This window comes from Mytilus galloprovincialis, chromosome 14 (assembly GCF_965363235.1).
Source record: "Mytilus galloprovincialis chromosome 14, xbMytGall1.hap1.1, whole genome shotgun sequence".
Taxonomy (NCBI): domain Eukaryota; kingdom Metazoa; phylum Mollusca; class Bivalvia; order Mytilida; family Mytilidae; genus Mytilus; species Mytilus galloprovincialis.
In genome coordinates this window covers 6,445,673-6,472,628 of record NC_134851.1, presented here as the reverse complement: position 1 = coordinate 6,472,628, position 26,956 = coordinate 6,445,673, and the positions used below count along the sequence as shown (strand labels likewise).

At 32.0% G+C, this 26,956-nt stretch overlaps 3 protein-coding genes across 3 annotated transcripts in view; 1 reads left to right on the top strand and 2 right to left on the bottom strand.

Annotated features, from left to right (window-relative positions):
* Positions 1 to 9,784, bottom strand: part of LOC143059431 (RNA-binding region-containing protein 3-like) — a 48,615-nt gene extending 38,831 nt beyond the window's left edge. Inside the window, exon 1 of the mRNA XM_076232924.1 lies at positions 9,694 to 9,784. The gene's annotated coding sequence lies outside the window, so the exon portion shown is untranslated. The remainder of the gene's footprint in view (positions 1 to 9,693) is intronic.
* On the bottom strand, positions 18 to 6,460 carry LOC143059432 (uncharacterized). The gene has a single exon (XM_076232926.1). It carries the CDS (start codon positions 5,330 to 5,332, stop codon positions 4,328 to 4,330), a length of 1,005 nt encoding a protein of 334 aa, XP_076089041.1. The 5' UTR covers positions 5,333 to 6,460; the 3' UTR covers positions 18 to 4,327.
* Positions 9,785 to 9,978: 194 nt separating the features above from the next.
* The window catches only part of LOC143059156 (integrator complex subunit 9-like), a 76,365-nt gene continuing 59,387 nt past the window's right edge, over positions 9,979 to 26,956 (top strand). Inside the window, exons 1-6 of the mRNA XM_076232649.1 lie at positions 9,979 to 10,055; positions 14,559 to 14,686; positions 15,086 to 15,143; positions 15,658 to 15,726; positions 16,477 to 16,616; positions 17,925 to 18,011. Coding sequence (XP_076088764.1) covers positions 10,047 to 10,055; positions 14,559 to 14,686; positions 15,086 to 15,143; positions 15,658 to 15,726; positions 16,477 to 16,616; positions 17,925 to 18,011 — 491 coding nt within the window. The 5' untranslated portion in view covers positions 9,979 to 10,046. The remainder of the gene's footprint in view (positions 10,056 to 14,558; positions 14,687 to 15,085; positions 15,144 to 15,657; positions 15,727 to 16,476; positions 16,617 to 17,924; positions 18,012 to 26,956) is intronic.

Genomic DNA, 26,956 nt, shown 5'->3' with positions numbered 1-26,956 from the left:
TATTAAGTAAGATAGTTTGTCCAATAGCCAGTGATCAGTAAATATCAAAGAGCCCAAATAGAGTATTTTGGATTCATTGAACCATATAATACAAAATATGTTCAATATAGTAAGATCATTATAGTATAGGGTAAAATAGATATAAACTAAGTACAAAATTGGGAATACTATCAAATAGATAATATGTATATAAATGAACTTGTCCACATACTCCCCAGCTAAGTATTAATTGTCTCGATAATGCAAATATCTATATCCACATACTCCCTTTACTATCATAATAAATAACACAAAAAATAGGTCACAAAAATAGGACACAAAAATTAGAGACAAAAATGAGACACACAAAAATAAGGAATAACTATGTACAACAAATGTCCTCAATGCATTTACTTAGAAAACACAGAATTTGGAAGTCTATTTGGATTTGTATGTTTCCCGGCAGTTGTTCTAGTTGTTCGTCTTGGTATAAACATATCATCTGAACTGTCTGATTCACTGCTGTTATCATCCACAGTTTGTTGCATATTACATTTCATGACATCACGACGATTCAAAGTCCTAGAAACACCAGCGCCATCATTAGGTTCTACAGTGACTGTGTTTTCTGACAAACGCACTATACGATAAACAGTCGAGCTCCAAGTGTCTTGTATCTTATTTCTTCCATGTACACCACGGTTTCTAATATAAACTTTGTCATCGACACAAATTTCAGGATTGAAACGTTTCTCATCATGTTTAGTCTTGCGGTATTCTGCACGATCTTTTGTCTGCTCCCCAGCTTTTTCGTAAGCATATCGTAAACGATTCTGATGCGCAATAATCCATTCATCTAATGATTGATCAGTTTCATCAGTCTGATTTGTTCCCAGTAAAAAGTCAATTGGCAATTTAGGACTACGACCAAACAATAAATAATAAGGACTATAACCGGTTGTTGAGTTCTGTGACACATTGTACGAAAAGATTAATTCCGGTAAATACTTTGGCCAATGTTTCTTCCTATCTGGAGAAAGTGATTTCAGAAGATTGTGAAGTGTTCTATTAAAGCGTTCACATTGTGCGTTTCCTTCAGGATGATAAGGTGTAGTTCGAGATCTACTAATTTGGTACAGTTTACAAAGCTGACAGATAACATCAGATTCAAAGTTCCGACCTTGATCGGAGTGTAGACGCTCTGGCACTCCATATACACAAAACCATTCAGTCAACAATACATTCGCAACAGTGTCTGCTTTCTGATCTTTCGTAGGTACTGCACGAGTAAACTTTGTAAAAATATCCGTCATAACTAATACGTTTTCTTTTCCGTGTGCTGGTTCAAGAACAGTAAAGTCAATTGCAAGTATTTGTAACGGTCTGTTAGCTATCAAATGGCCCATTGCTGGTCTAATGGCAGGTTGTGGCATCTTTGAAACAATGCAACATTCACACGATTTACAATAATCCTTGATATGTCTAAACATTCCCGGCCAATAACACCTGATTCTGATACTGCAGAATGTGCGCTCAATTCCTTGATGACCTAATTTATCATGACAGTTCTTCAATATTTTGTCCCGTAAAACGGTTGGTACAATTAATTGCTTCAAGTGTCCCTCATTTGGATCAATGATTACCCTGTAAACTAAACCATCTTCTACTTTAATACGGTCCCACTGACGTAATAATGTTACTAACGGCCTTTCAAATTTCCGTTGCTCCGATCTCAATGGTTTACGTTTAGTGTTCCATATTTCAATAAATTTACCAATCACAGTATCTCGTTTCTGTAAATCTTTAATCTCCTGTCCATCTAAAGTAGGTAGTGTCACGAATGATTCCTCTGTATAAACTGTTTTACTTGACACAGACTGTATATTTGCTGCTAAGTCATTTGGTACAACAGTTCCTGCAGCAAAAGTTTGAAGTAAATTTTTAACATCCTCAGATTTCGAAAGTTCAATTTTATCGTGCATACGGGATAGTGCGTCGGCATTGGTATTATGCTTAGCTTGTCTATATTTTACCTCAAAATTGAAAACGGCTAATTTCGACAACCATCTTTGTTCATGTGCACTTAGTTTTGATGTTTGTAAATAACACAATGGATTATTGTCTGTAAACACTGTAAACTTGGATCCAAGTAAATAATCTCTAAATTTTTCTGTAATTGCCCAAGTTAAAGCTAGGAGTTCTAATTTTCTGGAACTATAGTTATCCATATTGCGCTCATTTGGCCTTAAAGCACGACTAGCATACGCAACAACACGTAATTTTCCATCGACAAATTGTGACAAAACAGCACCTAATCCTTGCATACTTGCGTCAGTTTCCAAAATAAACGGTTCATCAAACTTCGCATAACTTAATATTGGAGCAGTAACTAAGTGTTCTTTCAGAGTATCAAAAGCAGTCTGACAATCAGTAGTCCATTCCTTACCAAATAATTTTCGTGGATGAGGTGTAAACTTTTGAGCTAATTTGTGTAAAGGTCCTGCTATTTTACTAAATCCCTGCGTAAATCGACGGTAATATCCTGCTAAACCCAAAAAAGACTTTAACTTCTTAACGGTTGTAGGTATTTCAAAATCTTGAACTGCACTGATTTTATCTGGATCTGTATGAATTCCTTCATCTGAAACGACGTGGCCCAAATAGCGAACTTCTCGTTTAAAAAAATGACATTTGAAAGGCTTCAGTTTTAAACCATGTTCTCATAATCTCTTGAAAACAACTTCTAAACGATTCAAATGTTCTTCAATATTTGCAGAATACACAATAATGTCATCTAAAAAAACTAACAAAATGTTAAAAATTTCATCTCGAAAGCAATGTTGCATCAAACGCTGAAATGTTGCAGGTGCGTTGCATAATCCGAACGGCATTCGTAGATATTCGTAAAGTCCAAAAGGTGTTGTAAAAGCAGTTTTCTCTATATCATCTTTATGCATCGCCACGACATTGTAACCACTAGTTAAATCCATTGTTGAAAACAATTTAGCTCCACTCAAGGCATCAAAGGATTCCTCAACACGAGGTAATGGGTAAGCATCTTTGTAAGACTTCTGGTTCATTTTTCTAAAGTCCACGCACATGCGCAGAGAATTGTCTTTCTTCCTCACTAGTACTATAGGTGAAGCGTACGGACTTGTGCTTTCACGAATAATCTTGTTTTCAACTAGCTTCTGTATATGTTGCTTGACCTCTTCGTACTGGTTAGGCGGAATTCGTCTATACGGTTGAACAATTGGTACATCATCTACTGTGCGAATTTTATGTTTTACTGTCTTTGTATATCCAACATCAGTATCACTTTTCGAAAAAATGTCACTATAGCTATAAAATAATGTTTTTATTTCATCTCTCTGCTTGCTTGTTGTTGACAAATGGCTAATATCTACAGGCATTTCAAAATCTTCAATCTTTGACAAATTCACATCAGTTTCTGCACAATAAGCAATATCATGAATATAAATTTCCTCTGTATGACCTGTTCGTATAAATTCAACATGTCCTTTATCATGGTTTTCTACATCACCTTTCAATAAAATACCAACTCTAGTTCTTGGAGCAAGCCATATATCATCATCTCCAATATTAGCAACTCTAAAAGTTAATCGTCCATTTCGAACATTCATGACAGTAACAAACGTATGTACAACAATAAAAGAAGAAGGCAAGTGTCCACTAGTGTGTAAAGGTTCAACCACAGCATCATACAATCTTGGTAAATTCGGCCCAGTTCCATTTAAAATAATCACAGAATTCGCAGGAATACGAACTGGTGAACTAGAACAAAGTTTAATAAATCCAATAGTATTACAATGTTCGTTTTTGTCACAAGCTTTAAAAAGTTCTCTAAGTTTAAAATTTTCGGCTATTTCGGTAACTTGTTCTGAATACTGGTTCCCATAATCTTCTTGCAAAAGTTTTTTACATAAGCTAATAACATTCATTCCCAAAAGTCCAGGGACATTTTCTTTTCTCATACGGGTATAACTATCAATAGGATCCTTCACAATCAAAACACCTCTGTTTGGCAAACGTTGGCCCATAATGTCAATATCAACTTCAACATATCCTATATACATTTACGGTATACAAGTTCCATTTGCACCTTTCAGATTAAACGTAATATCAGTTTGTAGATCAGTACACCTCCTCAGAAAACGGTTATAAAATGACTCTGTAACTGTTGTAACAGTTGACCCTGTATCTACTAGACAGTTAACTTTAAATCCCGCAACGTAAGCACTAACGATTGGACATTTACCCACTAAACGATCAGCTTGAATTGAGTCCATATGGTTATCATCTACAATGGGACTCTTCACAGTAGACTCTACCCGTTTCCCGACTTCTTGGAATTCACAACTGGACAATCTGCAATCTTGTGACCTGGCTCATTACATCCAAAACATAACAAATTACGTCGTTGTGGCTCAAACCTATTGTACCTACTGTTATAATTAGTCGACTGTTGCTTTGTATTAACGATCTTTGTTAATGTTTCAATCTGTTCACTTTGTTTCTGTACAATACCCAATAATTGGTTGAATTTATCAGATTGTTCACTACTACTGTCAGTTTTATCCTTACTAGCGCAAACATCAGCTGTACATTTAGGTTCTTCCGGTACAGTATCGGTTGTTTCACTTTTTATCTTTGTGTTGTATCTTTTATCTTTATATTCTTCCTCCTCAGACCACATAATAGCTTCTTCACGTAAATCCAAAAATGGTATATGAGATTGTGCACGAACTATTTGTTTCAGATGTTTTCTTAAGAAACTGTCTTGTACATTTTGTGAAAATTGGTCACACAATGTTTTCTCTTTATTAGGCATCCAAGTAGAATCTTTATTTGTAATCTTACTCATTAAATCCATTAACACATACGAATATTCCCTGAGTGATTCATTTGGCTTTTGCACACAATCTAAAAAATTCTTCTGTAGTTTAGTAATGTTATCCTTTACACCAAAGGCATCTTGTAAAATTTCTAAAATTTGATCTGGACTTTGTCGAACTAGATGAGAACGATATTTCACTTCATCTTTAGCAGAACCTTCAAGTTGTAAATATATAAAATCCGCTCGTTCTTGACGGGACATCTCACGTGCATGTAACACAGTATTAACATCTTCAATCCAATCTTCAACTTGAAAATTATATCCAGTAAACTTTGGAACTTTTCTGTCTTTCTGCACATATACAACATTCTTTTCGTTCGATGGTGTCTTTTTCACTTCATTTTCAACACTAGGTTTCCAAGATAGTTCTTTAATTCTATTCTGTAACTCAGTCACTTGCTTTTGTAAAGACTTACAAGTAGGATTACTTGCCATTATGAACTTTCAAAACTATTGAAAATTACCACAAAAATATATACAAAAATTGCAAAAATACACAATATATAACTTCACTCTATATTCACAAAAAATAAATCAATGCATAACTATAATCCAGTATGAAAAATACACATAATCCAAAATGAATAAAACACATAATCCAGATTGAAAAAAATAATAAACATATTTCATCATACAGTGTATGTCACCATGTATCACAATATCACATATATTCCAAATACAGAAAACAGTTACTTCATTGGTAAACGGTTTCGGCACTGTTATACATCTCCGTCAATGTTCGTCTTCAATCGTAAACTCCGACAATGTTCGGTTAAGTCCGTATATATTCCAATACCACAAATCATCTCCGTCACTGGTTGGCTCCTTCCGTGGATTTCCGGTCTGGTAGAAACTCCGTCAAAGTTCCTTCATCTCCGTGGATAGCCCGATGACACACACATCAGCTTCGTAAAATGTTCGGCTTCCTCCGTGGATACACCTCTCAGCCGTCAGATGGAATGCCAGCAGTCATTGCCTTCTGGTTTGTCGACGACGCCATTTGTGACCAGGTGGAATAAGGCTCAGATAAATTATGCAGAACGTTCATATATTTTAATAAATATAATATATAATAGAAGGCAACGACAGATCTGAAATAATGAGTAAAATAACAAATAAATACAACTTTACATATAAATGCATATGAATATATCATTTTGTAGCAAATAATGTATATTATGTTTAATTACACAATTGCAAATAAATATTAATGCAAAACACAGTTAAATGACCACTCTGAATGTAAACAATTTGTTAATCAATGCAAATGAAAACTGTTCACTAAAGTAAGTTGACCATACTACTATATAAAATACTATATAACATTGAAAGTTAATTACAGGTAAAAAGAATATATAAAGTTTGAAATACAATTAGCAAGGTAAATGAAACTAAATAAAATATTTAAGTCAAAAACATTTAACCATAAACTAATTTGAAAAACCCTTAAATGTAAATACCTTATAATGCTGGCTACGGCTCTTAATGTTGTTTCTGGTGTTTCTTATTCTGCATTGACAATATAGTAAAAAAGTACAATATATATAGTCAAAAGGTGAACTGTTTAACTACATGTAGATAGAACCAGATAAAACAACTATAATAATAATAATAATAACTAGATTTGTAATTGCTAGCAATAACTGATGGCACCCTTCCCCCCATTGCCAGGTGAGCGGCAGCCAGTTTGAAAATTCCAAAGTCAAATAGTGCATCTACAGATGTCTAGTAACATTTTTGCAAAGTTTCATTAAGTTTGAAGCATTTTGAAATTTGGATATTTTTGCTGTTTCCATGGTAACGGCGGCCATTTTGAAAATTCCAAACTCAAAAGTCAAGTCTTCATAAGCTAGGCAATATTTGTTACAAGTTTCATTAAATTTAAAGCATTTTGAAGTTTTTCATATTTTTGCTGTTTCCATGGTAACGGCGGCCATTTTTAATATTCCAAAGTCAAACCCCCGATGCAATTTTTTCCCTCCATAATCATATACCATTTAATGTCTCAAGAATAAATTTAACATTGATGTTCTGGAATGTTCTGTGAAAATTCAAAGTTTTGACATTTTTGCATTGTTTCCAAGGTAACAACAGATATTTTGAAAATTCCAACGCCAAATTCCACATCTTCCAATGTTGCTCATCGTTACTGTGAAGTTTCATTAAGTTTTGAGCATTTTGATATTTTTGAAATTTTTGGTGTAGTTTCCATGGCAACATGGTAGTTCCAATGAGTGTCAAAATCATCCAACACCAGTATATAGTGGGCACCTACATTGTATTCAAATATAATGATTCTGAGTTAAAGCATATCCAAACAGTTCACCAAAAATAAAAACTGGATTTTTTCACATTTGTTCTGTTTCCATGGAAACGGCAGCCATCTTGAACCTTTCCATGCTTCCTGCAACTCTGCACATGGGGGTCCTTAATATAGTAAAGTTCCATCAACTTTGGTACTTTAGATTTGGAGAAATCGCCTGGACAAAATGTGTTGCAAGAAAAATAATAATAAGAAAAAAAAGAAACGTAGAATAACAATACGTCACCCCAACTCCGTTGAGGGTGCCATAATAATAATAATAATATCTTTATTTAAAGAGAGTGACTTATTTGGATTAAACCAATTTTCAATAAGGCTCTCTACATGCATACAATGTTAACAATATGAATAAAAAATAATTAATCTACTGTTACACACATGTAAACAATAGACGTATATAAAGTAATATAACAACAACAACAAAAACAACTATGGTATACATTGTGGCTTAACTTTTAAATTCAACACTTTTAAAAATAAAATGACTTGTAAGAGTTTTTGAATGCAGATATACTTTTTGATTTTTTAATTTCACTGGACAGTGAATTCCACACTTTTGGACCACTAAAAGAAAAACTTGATTTGTATAATTCTGTATTTGATTTAGGGACAATAAAATTATCCGATGATGAAAGTCGAGTATTGTACGATTGTTTACTACTTGTAGGCACAATAAGATTGGATAAATATTTTGGTGCCAGTTGGTGTTTTGATTTATACATTAATAATGATTTGTGGTAAAATATTCTCTTAGTAACAGGAATGATTCCAGATTTCTTAAATAGTTCAATAGATGGTTTTCGAATATCGTGTTCGTTTAAAATAATTCTAGCTGCCCTTTTTTGCAATTTTAGTAGACTGTCAACTAAAAACTTGTTACAGTTTCCCCATACTGAACAACAGTAATCCAAATGTGGAAGAATATACGCATTGTAAAATAGAATTCGTGCATTGTGATTCAAGTATTTCTTGATTCTTTTTAATAAAGCTAATGAAGAATTAACTTTTTTGATTATATGATTAATTTGATCATACCAAGAAAGAGTTTTGTCAACAAAAATACCCAGGACTTTTTCACAGTGACTTTCATTAATCTTTTGGCCATTAATGGATACATTTAATGTGTCATTACACATTACAGACAGTTTTTGTTTTGAACCTATACACATTGTCTTAGTTTTTGACACATTAACTAACATTTTGTTTTCATCAACCCATTGACAAATATTTTCTAATACAACATTGAGTGTCTGACTTATATACCTTTTGTCTTTTCCAATTACAGAAATAGTGCTATCATCAGCAAAAAGATCAAGATTATGATTAGGATTACACAAAGGCAAATCATTAATAAATATTAAAAATAATATAGGACCTAAAACGGACCCTTGAGGTACACCTGCTTTTAATGTAGATACATCTGAAAAAGTATTTGAAATTGATACGACTTGATGTCTATCAGCTAAATACGAAGTAAACCAATGAATTGAATTATAAGAACATTTATATTTTTGTAATTTTTGAAGGAGCAGTTTGTGATTTAGAAGATCAAAAGCTTTACATAGATCTAAAAATACTGCCCCTACTAAATTTCCTTCATCAACGGCTTTTAACCATTTATCTAACAAAGAAGTCATAGCAGTTTGACAGGAATGGTTTGCATTAATCTTACTATTAAGTAAGATAGTTTGTCCAATAGCCAGTGGTCAGTAAATATCAAAGAGCCCAAATAGAGTATTTTGGATTCATTGAACCATATAATACAAAATATTTTCAATATAGTAAGATCATTATAGTATAGGGTAAAATAGATATAAACTAAGTACAAAATTGGGAATACTATCAAATAGATAATATGTATATAAATGAACTTGTCCACATTTGTATCAAAGTGTTAGAGGCGATCAAACTTAGGACTTAAAGAATTAAATGGTTAAATATACAACTATAAGATAGAAAACATGTAAAATATTATTTTAAACGTAAATACTTAATATAATAACTTTATTTGAAAAATGTTCATCCCACGTAGTATCATTTACTATTGTTACTAAGTATAGCAGCTGAATATGACGACATGCAGGCATGCGCAGCATACGGGAAGTGAAAGTAGAATTAGGTCGAAAATGTCAGACGGTCGTAAACACAATACGAGACGATACCGATTATAATTATGTCCCCACACAGTGACAGGCAACAACACCTGCCTCATATTACATAATACATGTTGTGTTCTAGTAGTTTACATATTTTAATCATAATATAAGGCCTTACAACACTTCTATTTTCAAGAGAAGCTTTACTGTGATATATTTTAACCCCGCTATTGAAAGATTTCAAACACCTGTATGTGTCAATTTTCAGATTTGGAGAAATTATTTGTAATGAATTTACCAAAAAATTACCACCTTTGGTACCTTCTATCCTGTATCAAAGAGTCTGAACAATACATTTATTTTAAAACGTCGCAAACCTTTTGTTTTGTGCACCAAACAAGTATTTTGCAAATATATCAACAAGCACAATTTCTTCTTTCACTTTGACCGGAAGTTGTTCTCTCAAGCGCTAAATTGATTCTGATCTTCATTTATTAGTAATATATATTGTAATTTAATGTATCAATGTTAACTGTATGCATGTATTTTGTTTGAGGGCCTCAATGAAAATTAGAATTTTTCTAATTGAGTTACCCTCTTTAAATAAAGAATTTATTATTATTATTATTATTATTATATTATAATTCTGTTTCTCCCCATATAAAACACATTACTGACGCGATATTTCCCTCGAAAGTGAAAGAACTACACATTGACTAGAAGACAAAATATGAAGCTGGCAAGTTGATTTACAGATCAAAAACAATATATATATCTTAATTCAAATCTTAACATCAAACTACCTTATGGAGACATGTAAAAAATATAAGCAACAACCTCATAAAAACATATTAGATAGTGATAAAGGCATGTTCATGCAGTACTGTTAAATTTATGGAGGGTTTATACTAAGTACAAATAATTATGACGTCTGGAAAGGTAAATTTTGATTTCTTTTTCAGATTCACTCACAGCAATGATTATCAGACTTGGGGTCAATTACATTGGAATGTAATTAATTAAATTACACATTACATTGCAAAAATGGTCAATTACACTAATTACACATTACACAGTTTTTGAAATGTAATTAATTAAATTACAATTACTTTACTAAAGTAATTAATTAAATTACACATTACATTTCATCACAATAATTTTTTACCAATGGTATACAAGTATGTATAATGCATACATGTTTAAAATATTCATGTAAACATAGTTCAAGCGTTGCATTTGATAATCATGAGTAATTTTAATGTTTTGTCATTTAGTCTACATCTCTCTGGTCTAATCACTTTGACAGCCATTCTCAAAAAAAAAATTATATAGGAGCTAATGTGGCATATATTGCTCGATCAGAACATGGAGGTATTATACTTCCATAATCAGAAGATTTGTTGATAGAAGAGGAAATTTGTTCGTATTAACTTGCCAATACATAAAGGGGTATTTTGAAGGGTATCATCTCAGAAATTAAGTTATTTAAATAAAACATAACATAAAGAAAGAAAGAAAGAAATAAAAAAAAATCACTAAAAAAATCACTTAATAATTATTCAAATGTATACTTTTCACAACATTGAAAATAATATTTAGTACAAACAATGTATATAATGTCTAAATCTTAGCAATATTTTGCTTATTAGATAAAATACATGTAATAGTGACTTTGCCCCTGGACATTTTAATCTGATTAATTGCTGTTTGTTTTTACAACTGTTAATCTCTATAATCCTTTTGTGTATACTAATTTGACAAATTGATTGTGTGCAGTAAATTTAAATTCTTAATCAGCTGTTAATTAACTCATAAAGATTTTTACACACTTTTTTGGTTTTTGTTTAACAAGGTGATTAACTTCTTTTAATCTTTTTTAAAAATATATTTATTTTTTGAAGTTATAAGACTATTCAGAAACAAATCTGTTGGTCAAATAAGTAATATAAAACTTGAGAATAAATTTCAGAATGTATTTTTATATTTATATTATTAAACACAAATACTTATCATTAATACCATAAAAGTGCATGTAATTGAAATGTAATTTAAAAGTAATTGAGCATTACATGCTTTTTTCATTGTAATTAATTAAATTACCATTACATGTAATTAAAAAAATGCTCAATTACACATTACATTCAATCACATGAAAAATTGTAATGCATTACACTTAATTACCATTACATTTTCAATTACCCCATCCCTGATGATTATACTTATATAGATATATAGATATATATATAATTCATGTCTTTGATAATCCATACAGTCAGGGGCGTAGCTTGGGTCTTATATATAGTGAGGCAATTCGCCGAGCGGAGCGAGGCGAACATTTTTTTAGGGGTGTTTGAGGGCCTGAAACGCGTTTTCCTGGATTTAAATGTATGATTTGTGATTACAACCTAATGCCATATCGCCATATCGCAACATATCTATATGAGGAAAGTTAGTCTTGATACAACACTGTCTTTTGGGATGACAAGTACTAAATATTAAATAAATAGTGTATTCGTCTCGAAAGTATACCTCTTATGCATTGTATGGGATTCTCTTTTCACATGTAAATAATATGACAGTGTACTAGCTATTTGTTGCAATTTTAATAAGTTAACACCTGTGTACAAGTACATGTAGTTATCAAATTATCATTAATGTTAGAAATGTAATGGTCAAAGGCGACGTTTTTTGGTTTCATCAAATTTTCTCATAATCTTCTCTCTATAAACGGTGATATCTCTATGTATGAAGAGACTAGCCAGTCCAGAAAGTTGGTCTTCGGTCATCGTAGATCTGCTCACAGGGCACGGATCCTACAGGCATTGTGAGCAGCACTCTAAATACTGCATGAACATTGGGATAATAATTGGGGTCTGCAAGTTGAATTGCCGTTTCCAAAGACTGATTACCGGTATCTTTATCTCTGTTTTGGAGTCCGGAACAGAACATTTTCCACCGTTCAAGTTCTCTAACAAACCCTGGAGAGTCTGGCATATCCTCCTCTTATCTGACTTGGATATCGGCAATTTCCTCCTCAGTTATGTTCTGAAGGCGACATGGCAGCAACTGAAACGCCAAGAAAGATGGGCGTGTTTGTTCAGGAAATCGTTCATTCAACTCATTCAAACAGTGATCGACAAACGGAAAGTATGCATTCACTCTATAATAGCTGTGTACCGAATCGTCGGAAAATGCAGCATTAGCCCGATGACGCATTCGCCCAACTGTTCTTGGTTTACCCAGCTCGATGTCTATGCTCTCGGCGATCGCAGCTGCTTTCATCCATATACATCTGTTGAACACTTCGTCCGACCTTTGAGCAGCAACTACCTTTTTACATGTCTGAGCATCTGTGAAGGCCTTGAACACATCACATTTTGCATTCTGCAATGCAAGACTTAAGGGCTTTGTATAACTTAAAATATGATGGGCAATTACTATTGCAACAACAAAAGTGCTCTTCTCCATCATATGTATAAATGTAGTGGCTTTTGTGCGAGCTTCGGTTGCCGTACTCTCCTTTCTTACATCTTCAAGAGATGCAAGAACTGCCTTGTATTTAGCCAAAATAACGGACAGTGTGTCAACTCTAGCAGACCATCTTGTTTCACACAATTTCGGAAGCAAACTCTTGGAAAAGGCATTTGCAATATTGATGTTACTCTCAACTTTCTCGTCATCGGTATCCCCTACTAAATAATCAACTTGTTTTGCATCGGGCAAGTGTCGCTTAAGAATTGCTGTTCTCTTTGGACTGCCACCAAGGAACCACGTTAATTGATTAACATCATCAAATACGGTTCTTATCATATCAACACTTCTACATGATGACGAAATAACCAAATTTAACGCATGTGCTCTACAATGATGGTATTCTGCACGGGGTTGTAGTTCTTTAATTCGGGCACTTACACCAGATTTTAACCCAGACATCACGCTTGCTCCGTCATATTCCTCACCCCGTAAATTTCGCAAATCTAATTTACAATCGTCCATTATCTTAAGCAAGGCTGTTGATATGGATGCTGCATCTACCTTATCTAGAGGGACAAATCCAATGAAATCTTCATTCACAATACTTTTCACATCAACAAATCTAATGCAGACTGCCATTTGCTCTAGGTTTGCCACGTCTGTACATTCATCTGCCATAATAAAAAACCACTTGGCACATCTAGCTCTTGACAGAATGACTTCTAACACCTCATCTCCAGCGATTGCAATAATTTCATTCTGAATGTCGGGACTCAAATATTTTGCGTTGTATGCTGCTGTAGCTAAATGTTGTTTTAGGACGGGTTTGTCTTCGGCTTTCCAATGGACGAAAAAATCAAAATTCCCATCTTCACGTTTAGCGTCTTTATACCAATTTAAAATTATGACCTTGAAGTGGTATGTTACGTTGACCCATGACTACAATAACGTCGATAATATTGAGAATTATCTGTTGATTTTTCTTAATATTATCTTCGTAAGCTTTAGTATGATCTAGTATTTTCTTATTTGAAATAAAACTAAGTGTCAAGTACATGAAAATATTTCATATTTTTTTTTTTTTTTGCCAAAAAAAACTAGTGAGGCAGTTGCCTCATTGCCTCAATGGAAGCTACGCCACTGACAGTCAGGGGTACTATTTGTATATAAGTTTATATTATTTACTTGAAGAAGTAAAAAAAATATTTTAATTTTCTGAAAAATTCACTTGTATAAGTAAATTTTTCTTAAAATCCCACAAAAATCCTCAAGTTTTGACATGTAAAATCATGCCTTTTATGATTTTTCCAAGGTTTGCTTATTTTTTTTTTTATTAAAGTTCAATGTTTCATCTCATTAATTGAACAAAGAAACTGATTGAGCAAATTTGCGCAAGGCTTTCAAAAATTTCTCCTTTGGGGCTTGTAAATGAGCAGTGTTATGAAGATAACAGACAAATGGGATTTTCATTGTCCATGAAATTACACTTAAAAATGATTAGTAAAGACATCTGCAAAGGGCACACAATTAAAAATTCTATTAGAGCAAAGAAATCTTAAGAATTCAAGAAAAGAAGAAAAGATGACTTTTTTACTTGTATAAGTAAAAATTTCTGAATGTCTACAGCAAATTATTAAGTCTTTTTTTTACCTATACAAGTAAATAAAATTCACTTGTATAAGTATCCTACTAAATTACTTATATGTGTATATTGTTTTTTTTTACTTCTTCATATCAGCATATAACATATATTTTTTTTTAATTACAGTCGTGTTTGTCCAGTAATCCCAGTAAGCCATGTTTTATACTCCACTTTAAAGGTGTAACACTGATGTTAGATTGTGGACTGGATGTCAAAGAAATTCTTAAATTCTTACCACTTCCTGTTATACAGAGGTCAGTTATCTATCACATGTATCACTATTAGTTTTAAGAATCAGAAACATACATATATATTAGAACAATTAGAACAATTTCTTTTGAGAAAGCTTCATTGTTCTGGAGTCAATTACACAAAAAAGACTTACAATTTAGAGATTGATCATGTTGATTGTAAGTCATGAACAATTTAAAGAGGAGAAAGCATCTCAAGGCAACCAATGGGTCTAATTCAACACAGTGAGAAAATTCTGTCTGAGGCAAGCATTTATCTGGCCCCTAGTAGACTAGTTCAGCTAACATCATGAATAAAGAGAAGTCCTGTTACAATGTATTGAGGCAATGGTAAAGGGCTAGAATATTATTCATAGTTTTATAATCTACCTATTTGTAATTAGCAATTTACCTTTCTTTCAGTGCAAAATTTTCCAGCCTTCAGACATGGACACCACCTAACAACAAAGAGGGTCTTGATGTAAGTATATACTGATGCAGATATATATCAAGACCAAGAACAATAAAAAAGGTACTGAAATATAGACACATCAGTATACAACTGAAGGCCCTCATATATAGGTATAAAGATAAGGAGATGTGTTATGAGTGCCAATGAGACAACTCTCCATACAAGTCACTATGTATAAAATGTAAACAAATATTGGTAAAAGAACAGCCTTCAACACAGATCATTGGCTGACAAGTTGACAACATACAGCAAGCTATAAAGGGACTTGTGAAAAACAATTCAAACAGGAAAAATAACGGTCTTACCCATATAACATGTATAAAAAAAAAAGAGAAACACGAATAATTATAAACCACAGCAACAAACAACAACCATTGAAAGCAAGCTCCTGACTTAAGATAGGTGCATAAAATTATTGGTTTAAACATTCTAACGTAAAGTCAGCATGATCCTATTTTGTATTGTACAGCAAGCAGCCATTCATTTTTACTCAAAATTCTTTTCAATTTTATTCTGTTTTCAGGAAGATGAACTTAAAGAATCAGGAGGAAATATTTTTGTCAATGGCTGTTTAGAATTCCTGACACCAGAGGTTTGTACAAGATACATGAGATTAAATAAGAATTGATATAAATAAAGGCAACAATAGTATACCGCTGTTCAAAATTCATAAATAGATAGAGAAAAAACAAATCAAGGTTACAAACTTAAACTGAGGGAAACGTATCAAATATAAGAAAACTACGAGACACAGAAACACAACACCAAAATGTAACGCAAACAGAAACAAACTATCATGTAACAATGATCATTTTCCTGACTTGGTACAGGACATGTTAAGAAAAAAATGGTGGGTTGAACCTGTTTTTTTGTGGCATGCCAAACCTACCACTTTAATGGCAATGTTAATTTTAACATTAAAATGACAACACTATGTAGCAATGATGATGAAATTTTGTTTTGCTTACATCACTGGTTAGAACATATTATGGAGCTTGCAGCGCTACTATTTATTATTAGACTAAAAAAATGTCTGTTTCTCATTGGCTAAAAACATATAAATGTCTTCTTTATTATACATTATATTCACTGCAGAAAAAAAACCATGAGAGGTTTATATAATATACTGAACATCTAACATGTACCTAGATATAGTTATTTCTAGGCAACATCAGATGCAAATTCTCATTGATGAACTATCTTCTTGTTTTCAAGGTTATTTTTCTTCTTCTCATTTGGTATGACAATAAGAAGCTATGCTTTAATTATCAACGACACAACTATCTGTCAGAGTTTAGATAACCTTTGCATTTGATAACATTAACTGATTTATATCTAACAGGTTGGAATGACAGACCTCTCCCAGATTGATGCCATTTTAATATCCAATCACAATGTCATGTTAGCCTTACCATACATCACAGAATACACAGGGTTCAAAGGCCAAGTCTTCTGTACTGACCCAACTCTACAGATGGGAAGGTAACTATATATAAAATCTTTAAAAGCACAAAGTTACTGGGTAAATGTCAAGAGCTGGATTCAGCAATTTGTTGGACTAGGAAACCAGGGGATGTCTCCTTTCCAGAGAGAATACTACATGTAGATAGATCTATATAATCACAGGTTGAATAATTTACATTTATATATTCACTGTATGCCATTAAAGATAGGACAAGATACCATAGGGATGTCCATAATGTACAATTCAAAAGTTCATGGAAAAAAGTCTTCAAATTGCTAATGTTAAGTGCAGACAATAACCACTAAATTACAGAATATTTGATTAGTCTAGCCATAAAATCAGGTTAAACCCAACATTTTTTCTTAAAAGATCCTGTACCAAATCAGGGATATTGCAATTATTAACAACATGATCAAAAAGTCTGTTTTTATGCCGCACCTATGATAATAAAGGGGCATTGTTTTATTAGTTTGTGCGTCCTTCTGTTTGTTCGTCCATTGTCTGTGTGTCTGTCCTTCCCCCTTCAGGTAAAAGTTTTTGGTCAAGCTAGTTTTTGATGAAGCTGAAGTCCAATCAACTTGAAACTTAGTCCCTTGTTGCTTATGCTATGATCTTTCTAATTTTAAAGCCAACTTAGACTAAGGACCCCAATTTCACAGTCCACTGAACATAGAAAATGAAAGTGGGAGTTTTAGGTTAAAGTTTTTGGTCTAGGTAGTTTTTGATGAAGTTGAAGTCCATTTAACTTGAAACATGTCCCTTTTGATTTGATCTTTTTAATTTTAATGTCAAATTACAGTTTTTACCAAATGTCACGGTCCATTGAACATGGAAAATGATAATAGTATGTGGGGCATCCGTGTACTTTGAACACATTCTTTTTATGAAAGGTGGGCCATTGTAGGCATTTGTTTTTGTTGCACATGTTGCACTTCAAAATTCGATTTGTTTCTTTGTTTTCCTCTGATGCGTTTCCCTTAGTTTTAGTTTGTAACCCCAATTAATGATTACTGATCACCAGTAAACTGTAGTTGCCTTTATCATTGTTTATTACTACTACAAATGAGCTGTGTTAGATCAAAATGGACTTTATGCAAGTGCACTTATAAACGTACATGTATAACTCTATGATTCATTTTTGAACATTCAAATACCAAATAAAATATGAAGCTAAAGCCCCCCTCCAGGTGTGTCATTTCCGCATTGTGTTAAAGACCCATTGACTGTCTTCTGTCCTTTGGATGTGTTGTTGTCTCTTTGACAAATTACTGATTTCCATTCTCAATTTTATTTCATATCTACATAAACATTTCTTATTGTTTTAGGCAATACATGGAAGAACTGGTTACCTATGTAGAGAGATATCCAAAACCAGAAATAAGGGACAAGTGGAAGGAACCAGTTATATTAGAGTGAGTACCGTAGATTTTTTTCTTCATTTGCCAAATTAGAATCGACTGAAAATAATTTTGAAAAGTAAGGTCTCTAGGCTAGCTGAAGTTCAAGGCCTCTTTTCTGGATATGTTGATTTTCAAAGAAGTAGGTTCAGTAAGACCCCTTTTAGCCCCATAATGTAGCAGTTTTACAAAATTGTGAAATTGTAATCTTTTAACTATTTATTGGAAAGTAGGATGCTTCTGCTACATAAATATAGGCTGTTTTTGACAATATAATGTACATATATCGGGTACTAACATCATTAAGTCATGCTAAATTACTGAAATCTTCACAATTTCAGTATTTTAGTTAAATTTAAGACGGTTTCCGTCTTATATGAAAGTGGCTGCATTCCTGTTCATTCATAATATTGAAATATAAGTTGTATTTGATGATGTTACATAACATAAATAAAGGTTGAGGATGAACATGGATGCAGCCACTTTTATTTTTGACAAAAACCATCTGAAAAGTGACCTTTTTTGGCATATTTTATAGATTTTTCATATTTAAGCTTGAATTGGAGTGTTTTTAATGACTAAATAAGTTAAAATCTCTCACAAAAACTAATCAAATCAATTGAAATAGACACTTAAGTGTTTAAAAAGTGTCCACAATCTTTCGTTAGATGAACCTGAAATTTGAGGCCAAAATCGGCCCTTACCTTACCCTTTGATTGAATTGATGTTAGAACATCCTGGGTATTTAGTTAATCTTGATGAACCCTGCCAACATCCAGGACTCGTAAGGTTCTAATGGCTGGAATTACTGGTATCTATGATGGGTTTATTTATTAAACTGATACTAAATAAAACATCAAAAACAACAAACATTCTATTTTCAATTACTGCATCCTTGATAAATTGAATAGTTACAATTGTTTTAATTATCTAATATAATAGAATTGCTTATGGTTAAGAAAAAGAAAAATTTGATTAGTTTTGATTTGAGTGTTTGAATAGTTGATGAATATTTAAATATTCAACCCTATTTTGAATTCAAATTTGATACACAATTTGTTTTAAAATAATTAGATCATGTTTGATGTATATTCACTATATTGATATAATTCCAAATTAAGTGAGTTTGACACAGTGTATCTTAGCCTTTTTCTGGGTTTTCTGTGTACTACATCCAATCCATAAGACTTCATTATTGTCAAAACAAAGACTACAAGGTAATTCTATCCCTATACGTTTTAAATCCTCACATACAATAACCTCTCCATCAACATTTAATACATGTATAGAATGATTGACAGAATCCGAAACTAAAATCATATCTTCAGAGGTTATTGCCAAACCATTTGGATAAAATTTAACCCGTTTAGACTGTTAACATTTTGAGCCTTTGAAGGTCCAATCAAGATTTCCCTCATATCTTAGCATCATTAACCTACCCTCAAAGTTTTTGTTTTTAAGATCTACAAGTACTATCTTATCATTGCAAGTTAGGATTCTACTAGGAAATATAAACAGTGTTTGGTTGTCTGTATCACTTTCAATTGTTTTTTGTATGTCACCATCTTGGTTCATAATCACAAGTCTTCGGATACTGTCTTTTTGTGCAGAAAGTATAAGGGAAAAAGTTTCCACTAACCCTACTATCATGACTATTATGATCTTACTATCTTTTGTTACATGAACACATGAAGTTTTTAAGGGAGAAAATGATTTAAATGTTTTAAATTGTCCTTTTTTGGTACATAGTTTTAGATCACTTTCTCTAGATGACACAAGCATTTCTTCATTCTTTATGAATGCAATATCATTCACCAAGGACACCTGAATTTTTCTTTCTTCTTTGATTTTTTGATTTTCGAATTTCACCTTCTGAATTATGTCACTGCCAAAGCTTCCAGTAAAAGCGGCATTGTCACTGCAAAACTGTAAAATTGAAACATCTATATTATCACTTTCAAAGGTATCTTCAAGTTCAAAGTCTGGAACTGTAAAAAGAGTACCTATCATAATTGATGGTCTGTCTAGTAATATTTTTAAACTACTCGGAAAAAACTTAAACTTATTTTCATTTCTTTTTTTAACTGAAGACTTTGGCAATGACTTATCTACAGTTTTCTTTTCAGATAAAATGTCATTAACTTGATGAGACTGCAGCACTTTGTGTAAATTGTTTTTCATGGTTTCCAGCTCATTCTCTTTCTTTGTCATGACAGAAAGTTCGGTTTTGAAGATATTTTCTGATGGTTTCCATTTTTCCTCAAGTTCTTGTAAGAGATGTTTAGCATGTTTTGAAATAGCCTCTTTCAGTTCTTTCTCAAATTGCAGAATGTTGTCCCTTGTTCCTTGAAAATTTATATCACCATCGGATAGCATTTTTTGTAGTTTGTCCTTTTTATTTTTAAAGATCTGAATTTGTTTTCCTATTTGCTTTAATTGTTCCTTCATTTCAGTGAAAATTTCATTATATTCTTCATCAAGGGCTTTATAGTCATGCATTTTATGAGTCTCCATTAGACATTTGGAACAAGCAGGCTGACTGCAGTCTTTACAGAAGATAAAGCACTTTTGTTTAGCATGGATTGTACATATCATGTTGTCAAGGTCAACTTTACGCACTGAGGTGGCAAAATCTTCTAATTCAAAATCTTTTAAACTAATAATTTCATGTTCCATAGATGCCTTACTTTTACTATGAATCTTTGAACAGCAGTGATTACATAGAAATAGTTCACAATTAATACATTTCCACTTAATCTCTGTTGATTCCTCACAGAACTGACATACAGCCGGAGTTTGTGCTTTCCCTATAGACGGAGAACACGACATTTTGTATCATATCAAGTAATAAAATTAACAGTACCAATTTTCTTGCACCATTAAATATTAATGATTTAGGTTGTACTTCCTCATCATATGATTATTTTTACACGTATGCAATGATAACAAGGTCATGCATAAAATTTAAATGTCTCTGTTTAATAATACTAAATGAAATTTTTATCTTTTAAAAGTACTGATTACAAAAATGTTGAGTGAAATTACTGGTATGTTAAAACAGCTGAATATTGTTACAAGTGGAAATTTTAAAAAGAAAGGGGACGTACCTAGATATGACGTATTTTGAAAAGTTCTATCTTATAATCAGTAATGAAAAGTACCGTATGATTTCAAGTTTTACAAGTATTCTCATTCTAACCAAATTTATCAAAATGTCTTTGTATTAAATATAAATCTTCAATTAAAATCTTATTCAGATTATCTGTGAGAATTTAGGAATGAATTCTTTCTCTTATAAAGCTTTTGTAACAAACTACTTTATGTTTTATTAATAATTATTTTTTTCATTGATATCATATTGTCATGATTGTAGAATTTACCTTGTTTTTTATATTTAATAAAGTACAAAGTTGAAGAGCATTGAGGACCAAAATTTATGAAAAGTTTTGCCAAAAGTAGCAATGATTATATATCACTATAGGTTAGGGACGACATCAACAGATCGATGTAGGATAAAAAACTTAAATCAAATAGTTTGGGGGGGGGGGGGGGTTAAATTCTGCAAAGTTTTGTATATCTAAAATCGATTTTTACATATATCCCTATTGGTAAATCAATTTTTCCCAAATTAAGTTAAGAGAGGGGTGTGGGGGTCAGTGAAAAAACTATGTGAATTAAGTTTTTTTATCCTACATTGAACTTTTGATGTCGTCCCTTAGAAAAGCCACATCATTCCAAAGTGTTTTATTTATAAATTCATATCAATGTTGACTATGTGACTTGGTGAACAATAAATAAAACACAAAATCACACTGAATAAATCGCTCATTATTTTAAGTTTTTATCGTAAAATGATTCTTATATTTTGTGTTGTTGAGCTGCTGTCTAAGTGACACATACCCCATATATTTTATTTATACTTTTTACTATGGTTGCAATCTCATTAAAAATAATAAATTACTGACTTTCAAAACAACACCATATATTCTTTATTTTGATTACTGTACTCATTAATAATTACAATAATTATAACTACAACAAGTGTTTAAGTTAGAATAAGAAAACCTGATTTGTGTTGATTGGATTGATTAACCTTTAATTTTAAGGTAAATGAAGCAATTTATTTTAATATGATAGTTGTTAAAAAGTTTCATATATTTTGTTTTGTTTAGTTGATGTTATATTCACCATCTTTTATTTATATTTTTGACTGGTTACAATCTAAGTTCGAAAATTTTACTCTAAACTGATATAAACAACAACATCCACATGACAGGATAGTAATTTGTAAGTTATTATTACATTTATAACTAAGTGTTTTCTATTTCCAAGAGATGAAATTTACCTTTAAAAGTTTTAAACATATTTAAATTAGCTATAATCTAAATGCCTGTAGATGGATTACTCCCCCTATCCTGCTGAAGTTGCAGATCAAACTCTATGTCTAAGTTTTAATTCAATAATATTCATAAGCTTAGGGGTTTATGTGAGTTTGACACAGTGTATCTTAGCCTTCTTTGTGTCATCTTTTGCCCAAGTATTACACCCAATCCATAAAACATCACTGTTGTCAATACTGAGACTCCAAGGTGATTCTATTCCTAAGCTTTTCACATCCTTCAGTAATATAACCTCCCCAGCAGGATTTAATACATGAATGGCATGATTCACAAAATCAGAAACTAAAATCATGTCTGTAGAGGTTATTGCTACATCTCTCAGATAAAATTTGACCGTTAAAACAGCCAGATAGAGTAGAAGATTGAAGAGCATGGAGGATCCGAAATCTCAGAAATTTTTTGCCAAGTATCCTTAGAATTTGAACAAATCAGGCGTAATTTTCTTCATTGTTTTTTATCCTGTCAAAGGAGCCACAGTAACCAAAACATATAGATCAATTAATGTTCTGCAGTAGTCCTTAAAGTGCTGTTGCTATAAGTCTTTTTACAAGTTATATGATTTGTATTACCAGACTGTGTATTTCTTTTATTTTCCTGTGTATCAATTTTTGTGGATTGAGAAAACTTTTTCTGAATATTTGAAATGATGGTTCACTTGAACCCGGAAACCCACAAAACAAGTAGCCAACAAATGATAATCCACGTGTACAGTATCAGTTCTAACTAAAAGAGGGTTCAATCTTAATAATATAATTGATGAAAAGATGTTTCATGTCTTTTGTGTTGTTGAGTTGCTGCTAAAACTGACACAAATCCAATACCGTATAGCGGGTTATTTTCGCGGGTGTAAAATTTCGCGATTTTCATTGAACAAGGTATACGAAATATTTTGGCGGTTATTATTTTGGCGGATTAAATTTTTTTATTAATACCTTTGTATGTACACTTTTAATTTGGCGGAATTTATTTTGGCGATTAAAGTTCTGTACGCGAAAATAAGCGAAAATTTGCACCCCGCGAAAATAACCCGCTATACGGTATGTTTTATTTATATTGTTTAACTATTGTTGCAATCTCATTAAAAATAATAAATTACTGACTAAGAGAACAACAACATATATTCTTTATTTTAATTACTGTACCCATGATGATTATTATAATTAATATGCTATACAAAAGTGTTTATAAAACATGATAAAAGTGTTTAAGTTAGAATAAGAATAAACTGATTCGTGTTGATTGTATTGATCATCTTGATTAACATGTAATTCTTAGATAAATGAAGCAATTTATTTTAATATGATAGTTGTAAAAAAGTTTCAAATTTTTTGTTTTCAATAGTTGCTGTTATTATTACCATCTTTTATTTTTATTTTTGATTGGTTACAATCTAAGTTTGAAAATTTCACTCTAAACTGATATAAACAACAACATCCACATGACAGAATAGTTATTTGTAAGTCATCATTACATTTATAACTAAGTGTTTTCTTTTTCCAAGAAATGCAATTTACATTTAAATGTTTAAACATATTAAAATTAGCTATAATCTAAATGCCTGTAGATGGATTACTCCCCCTATCCTGCGGAAGTTGCAGATCAAACTCTATGTCTAAGTTTTATTACAAAAAGTATTCATAAGCTTAAGAGATTATGTGAGTTTGACACAGTGTATCTTAGTCTTCTTAGTTTCATCTGCTTCCCATGTATTACACCCTATCAATAAAACATCACTGTTGTCAATATCAAGACTCAATGGTAATTCTATTCCTAAACATTTTATATCCTTACATACAATAATGTCTGTAGAGGTTATTGCCACATCTTGTGGATAAAATTTGACCTGGTCAGAATTGATACTATTACAACCATTGTAGGACCAATAGAGTTCTCCCCCATAATCTAACATTAGCACCCTCCCGTCCCTTGTTCTGTTTAGAATAAATACAACTACTATCTTATCATTGAAAGTTTTATTCTATAAGGATATGTTAGCAGTCTCCGATTGTCCCTATCATATTCAATAGTATGTAGCATGTCACCATCCTGGTTCATAACCACAAGTTTTCTTATACAATCTTTTGGCGGGGGGAGTGTCATAGGAAAAGATTCTGTACAACCTACTATTATCTTACTATCTTTTGTTACATAAACACAGGAATTTTTAAAGGAGAAAAGTCCTTAAATGTCTTTAACTGTCCATCTTCAATTTCTAGATGACACAAACAAATCTTCATCATTTATCAATGCCATATCAAACACTTTTATTTGAATTTCTCGCTTTACTTTAATTTCATGATTTTCAAATTTTACTTTTTGAAGTTTTTCACTATATATATGTAAGCTTCCTAAAAATGCAGTATTGTTATCATAGACTTGTATTTTTGTCACATTGGCCAAATCACTTTGATCAGTTTCTATGAGTTCCATGTCTGGGACTGTATAAAGATCACCAATGGTTGAATGACTTCCTTTTTAGCTCACCTGGCCCGAAGGGCCAAGTGAGCTTATGTCATCACTTGGCGTCCGTCGTCGTCCGTGGTCTGTCGTCTGTTGTCGTCGGTCGTCGTCTGTCGTAAACTATTTCAAGAATCTTCTCCTCTGAAACTACTAAGCCAAATACTTCCAAACTTTAACTGAATGTTCCTTAGGGTATCTAGTTTATAAATTGTATCCGAAGTTTTGATCTATCAACAAACATCGTCGCCATTGCTAAAAATAGAACATAGGGGTCAAATGCAGTTTTTGGCTTATATCTCAAAAACGAAAGCATTTAGAGCAAATCTGACAAGGTAAATATGTTCATTAGGTCAAGATCTATCAGCCCTGAAATTTTCAAATGAATCAAACAACCCATTGTTGTGTTGCTGCCACTTAATTGGTAATTTTAAGGAAATTTTGCAGTTTTTGGTCATTATCTTGAATATTATTATAGATAAAGATAAACTGTAAACCGCAAAAATGATCAGCAAAGTAAGATCTTCAAATAAGTTAATATGACCAAAATTGTCAATTGACCCCTTTAGGAGTTATTGTCCTTTATAGTAAATTTTTAACCATTTTCGTTAATCTTAATTAACTTTTACAAAAATCTTCTCCTCTGAAACTACTAAGCAAAATACTTCCAAACTTTAACTGAATGTTCCTTAGGGTATCTAGTTAATAAATTGTATCCGAGTTTTGATCTATCAACAAACATGGTCGCCATTGCTAAAAATAGAACATAGGGGTCAAATGCAGTTTTTGGCTTATATATATCTCAAAAACGAAAGCATTTAGAGCAAATCTAACATGAAGTAAAAATGTTCATTAGGTCAAGATCTATCAGCCCTGAAATTTTCAGATGAATCAAACAACCCATTGTTGGGTTGCTGCCACTTAATTGGTAATTTTAAGGAAATTTTGCAGTTTTTGGTCATTATCTTGAATATTATTATAGATAAAGATAAACTGTAAACAGCAAAAATGATCAGCAAAGTAAGATCTACAAATAAGTTAATATGACCAAAATTGTCAATTGACCCCTTAAGGGGTTATTGTCCTTTAATGACAATTTTTCACAATTTGTTCATCATATTTGCTAACTTTAAAAAATCTTCTCCTCTAAAACTACTCAACCAAATTCAACCAAACTTCAACTGAATGATCAGTTGGGTGTATTAAATAAAGTTTGTGTTTTATTTTCTATTTCGTCAAAAAAACATGGCCCTCATGGCTAAAAATAGAACACAGGATAAAATGCAGTTTTTGGGTTATATCTCAAAACTCCAGCATTTAGGGCAAATAAAACAGAAGTTGAAGTATTTATTAGGTCAAGGTCTACCTGTCCTGAAATTTTCAGCCCAATTGGGTAACTGGTTTTTCAGGTATAATGCCCCTTAATTGATGATTTTAAAGAAATTTTGCAGTGTTTGGTTATTATCTTGAATATTATTATAGATACAGATAAACTGTTAATAGCAAAAATGTTAAGCAAAGTAAGTTCTACAAATAAGTTTATTTGACCGAAATTGGCAATTGACCCCTTAAGGAGTTATTGCTCTTTAAAGACTTTTTTCACAATTTGTTCATCATGTTGACTTACTTTAAAAAAATCTTCTCCTTTGAAACTGCTGTATCAATTTCAGCAAAACTTAGGGTAAATGAGTTTCAGAGTATGTCAAGAAACATAGCTCCTATGGCTAAAATAGAACATAGGAGAAAATGATTTTTTTTTTCTTTTGAAGAAAATAGGGCGATTCAAAGAACATTTAAATAAATTGAAAAGCCAAAATAATCATTGATGAGAGATTTAACCAAAAAAAATAAGGTGAGCGATTCAGGCTCTTGAGAGCCTCTTGTTTCATTTTGATATTTCTAGGAATTAATTTTGTCCTACATGGATTGATTTTGTGAACAAAATACTTTAGCAATGATTTATCAAAAGTTTTATCTGTGAAGTAAATGTCTGCTGCCTGATGAGACTCCAGGGCTTGGTTTAGATTGTTTGTCCTGGTTTCCAACTTATCCTGGTTCCGTTTAAGTTCTGAAAGTTCTGTGTTGATCTTATTTTCAGATTGT

Bases quoted from the DNA above. Each gene is read 5' to 3' on its own strand.
- LOC143059432 (XM_076232926.1), bottom strand. From the start codon at position 5,332: ATGGCAAGTAATCCTACTTGTAAGTCTTTACAAAAGCAAGTGACTGAG.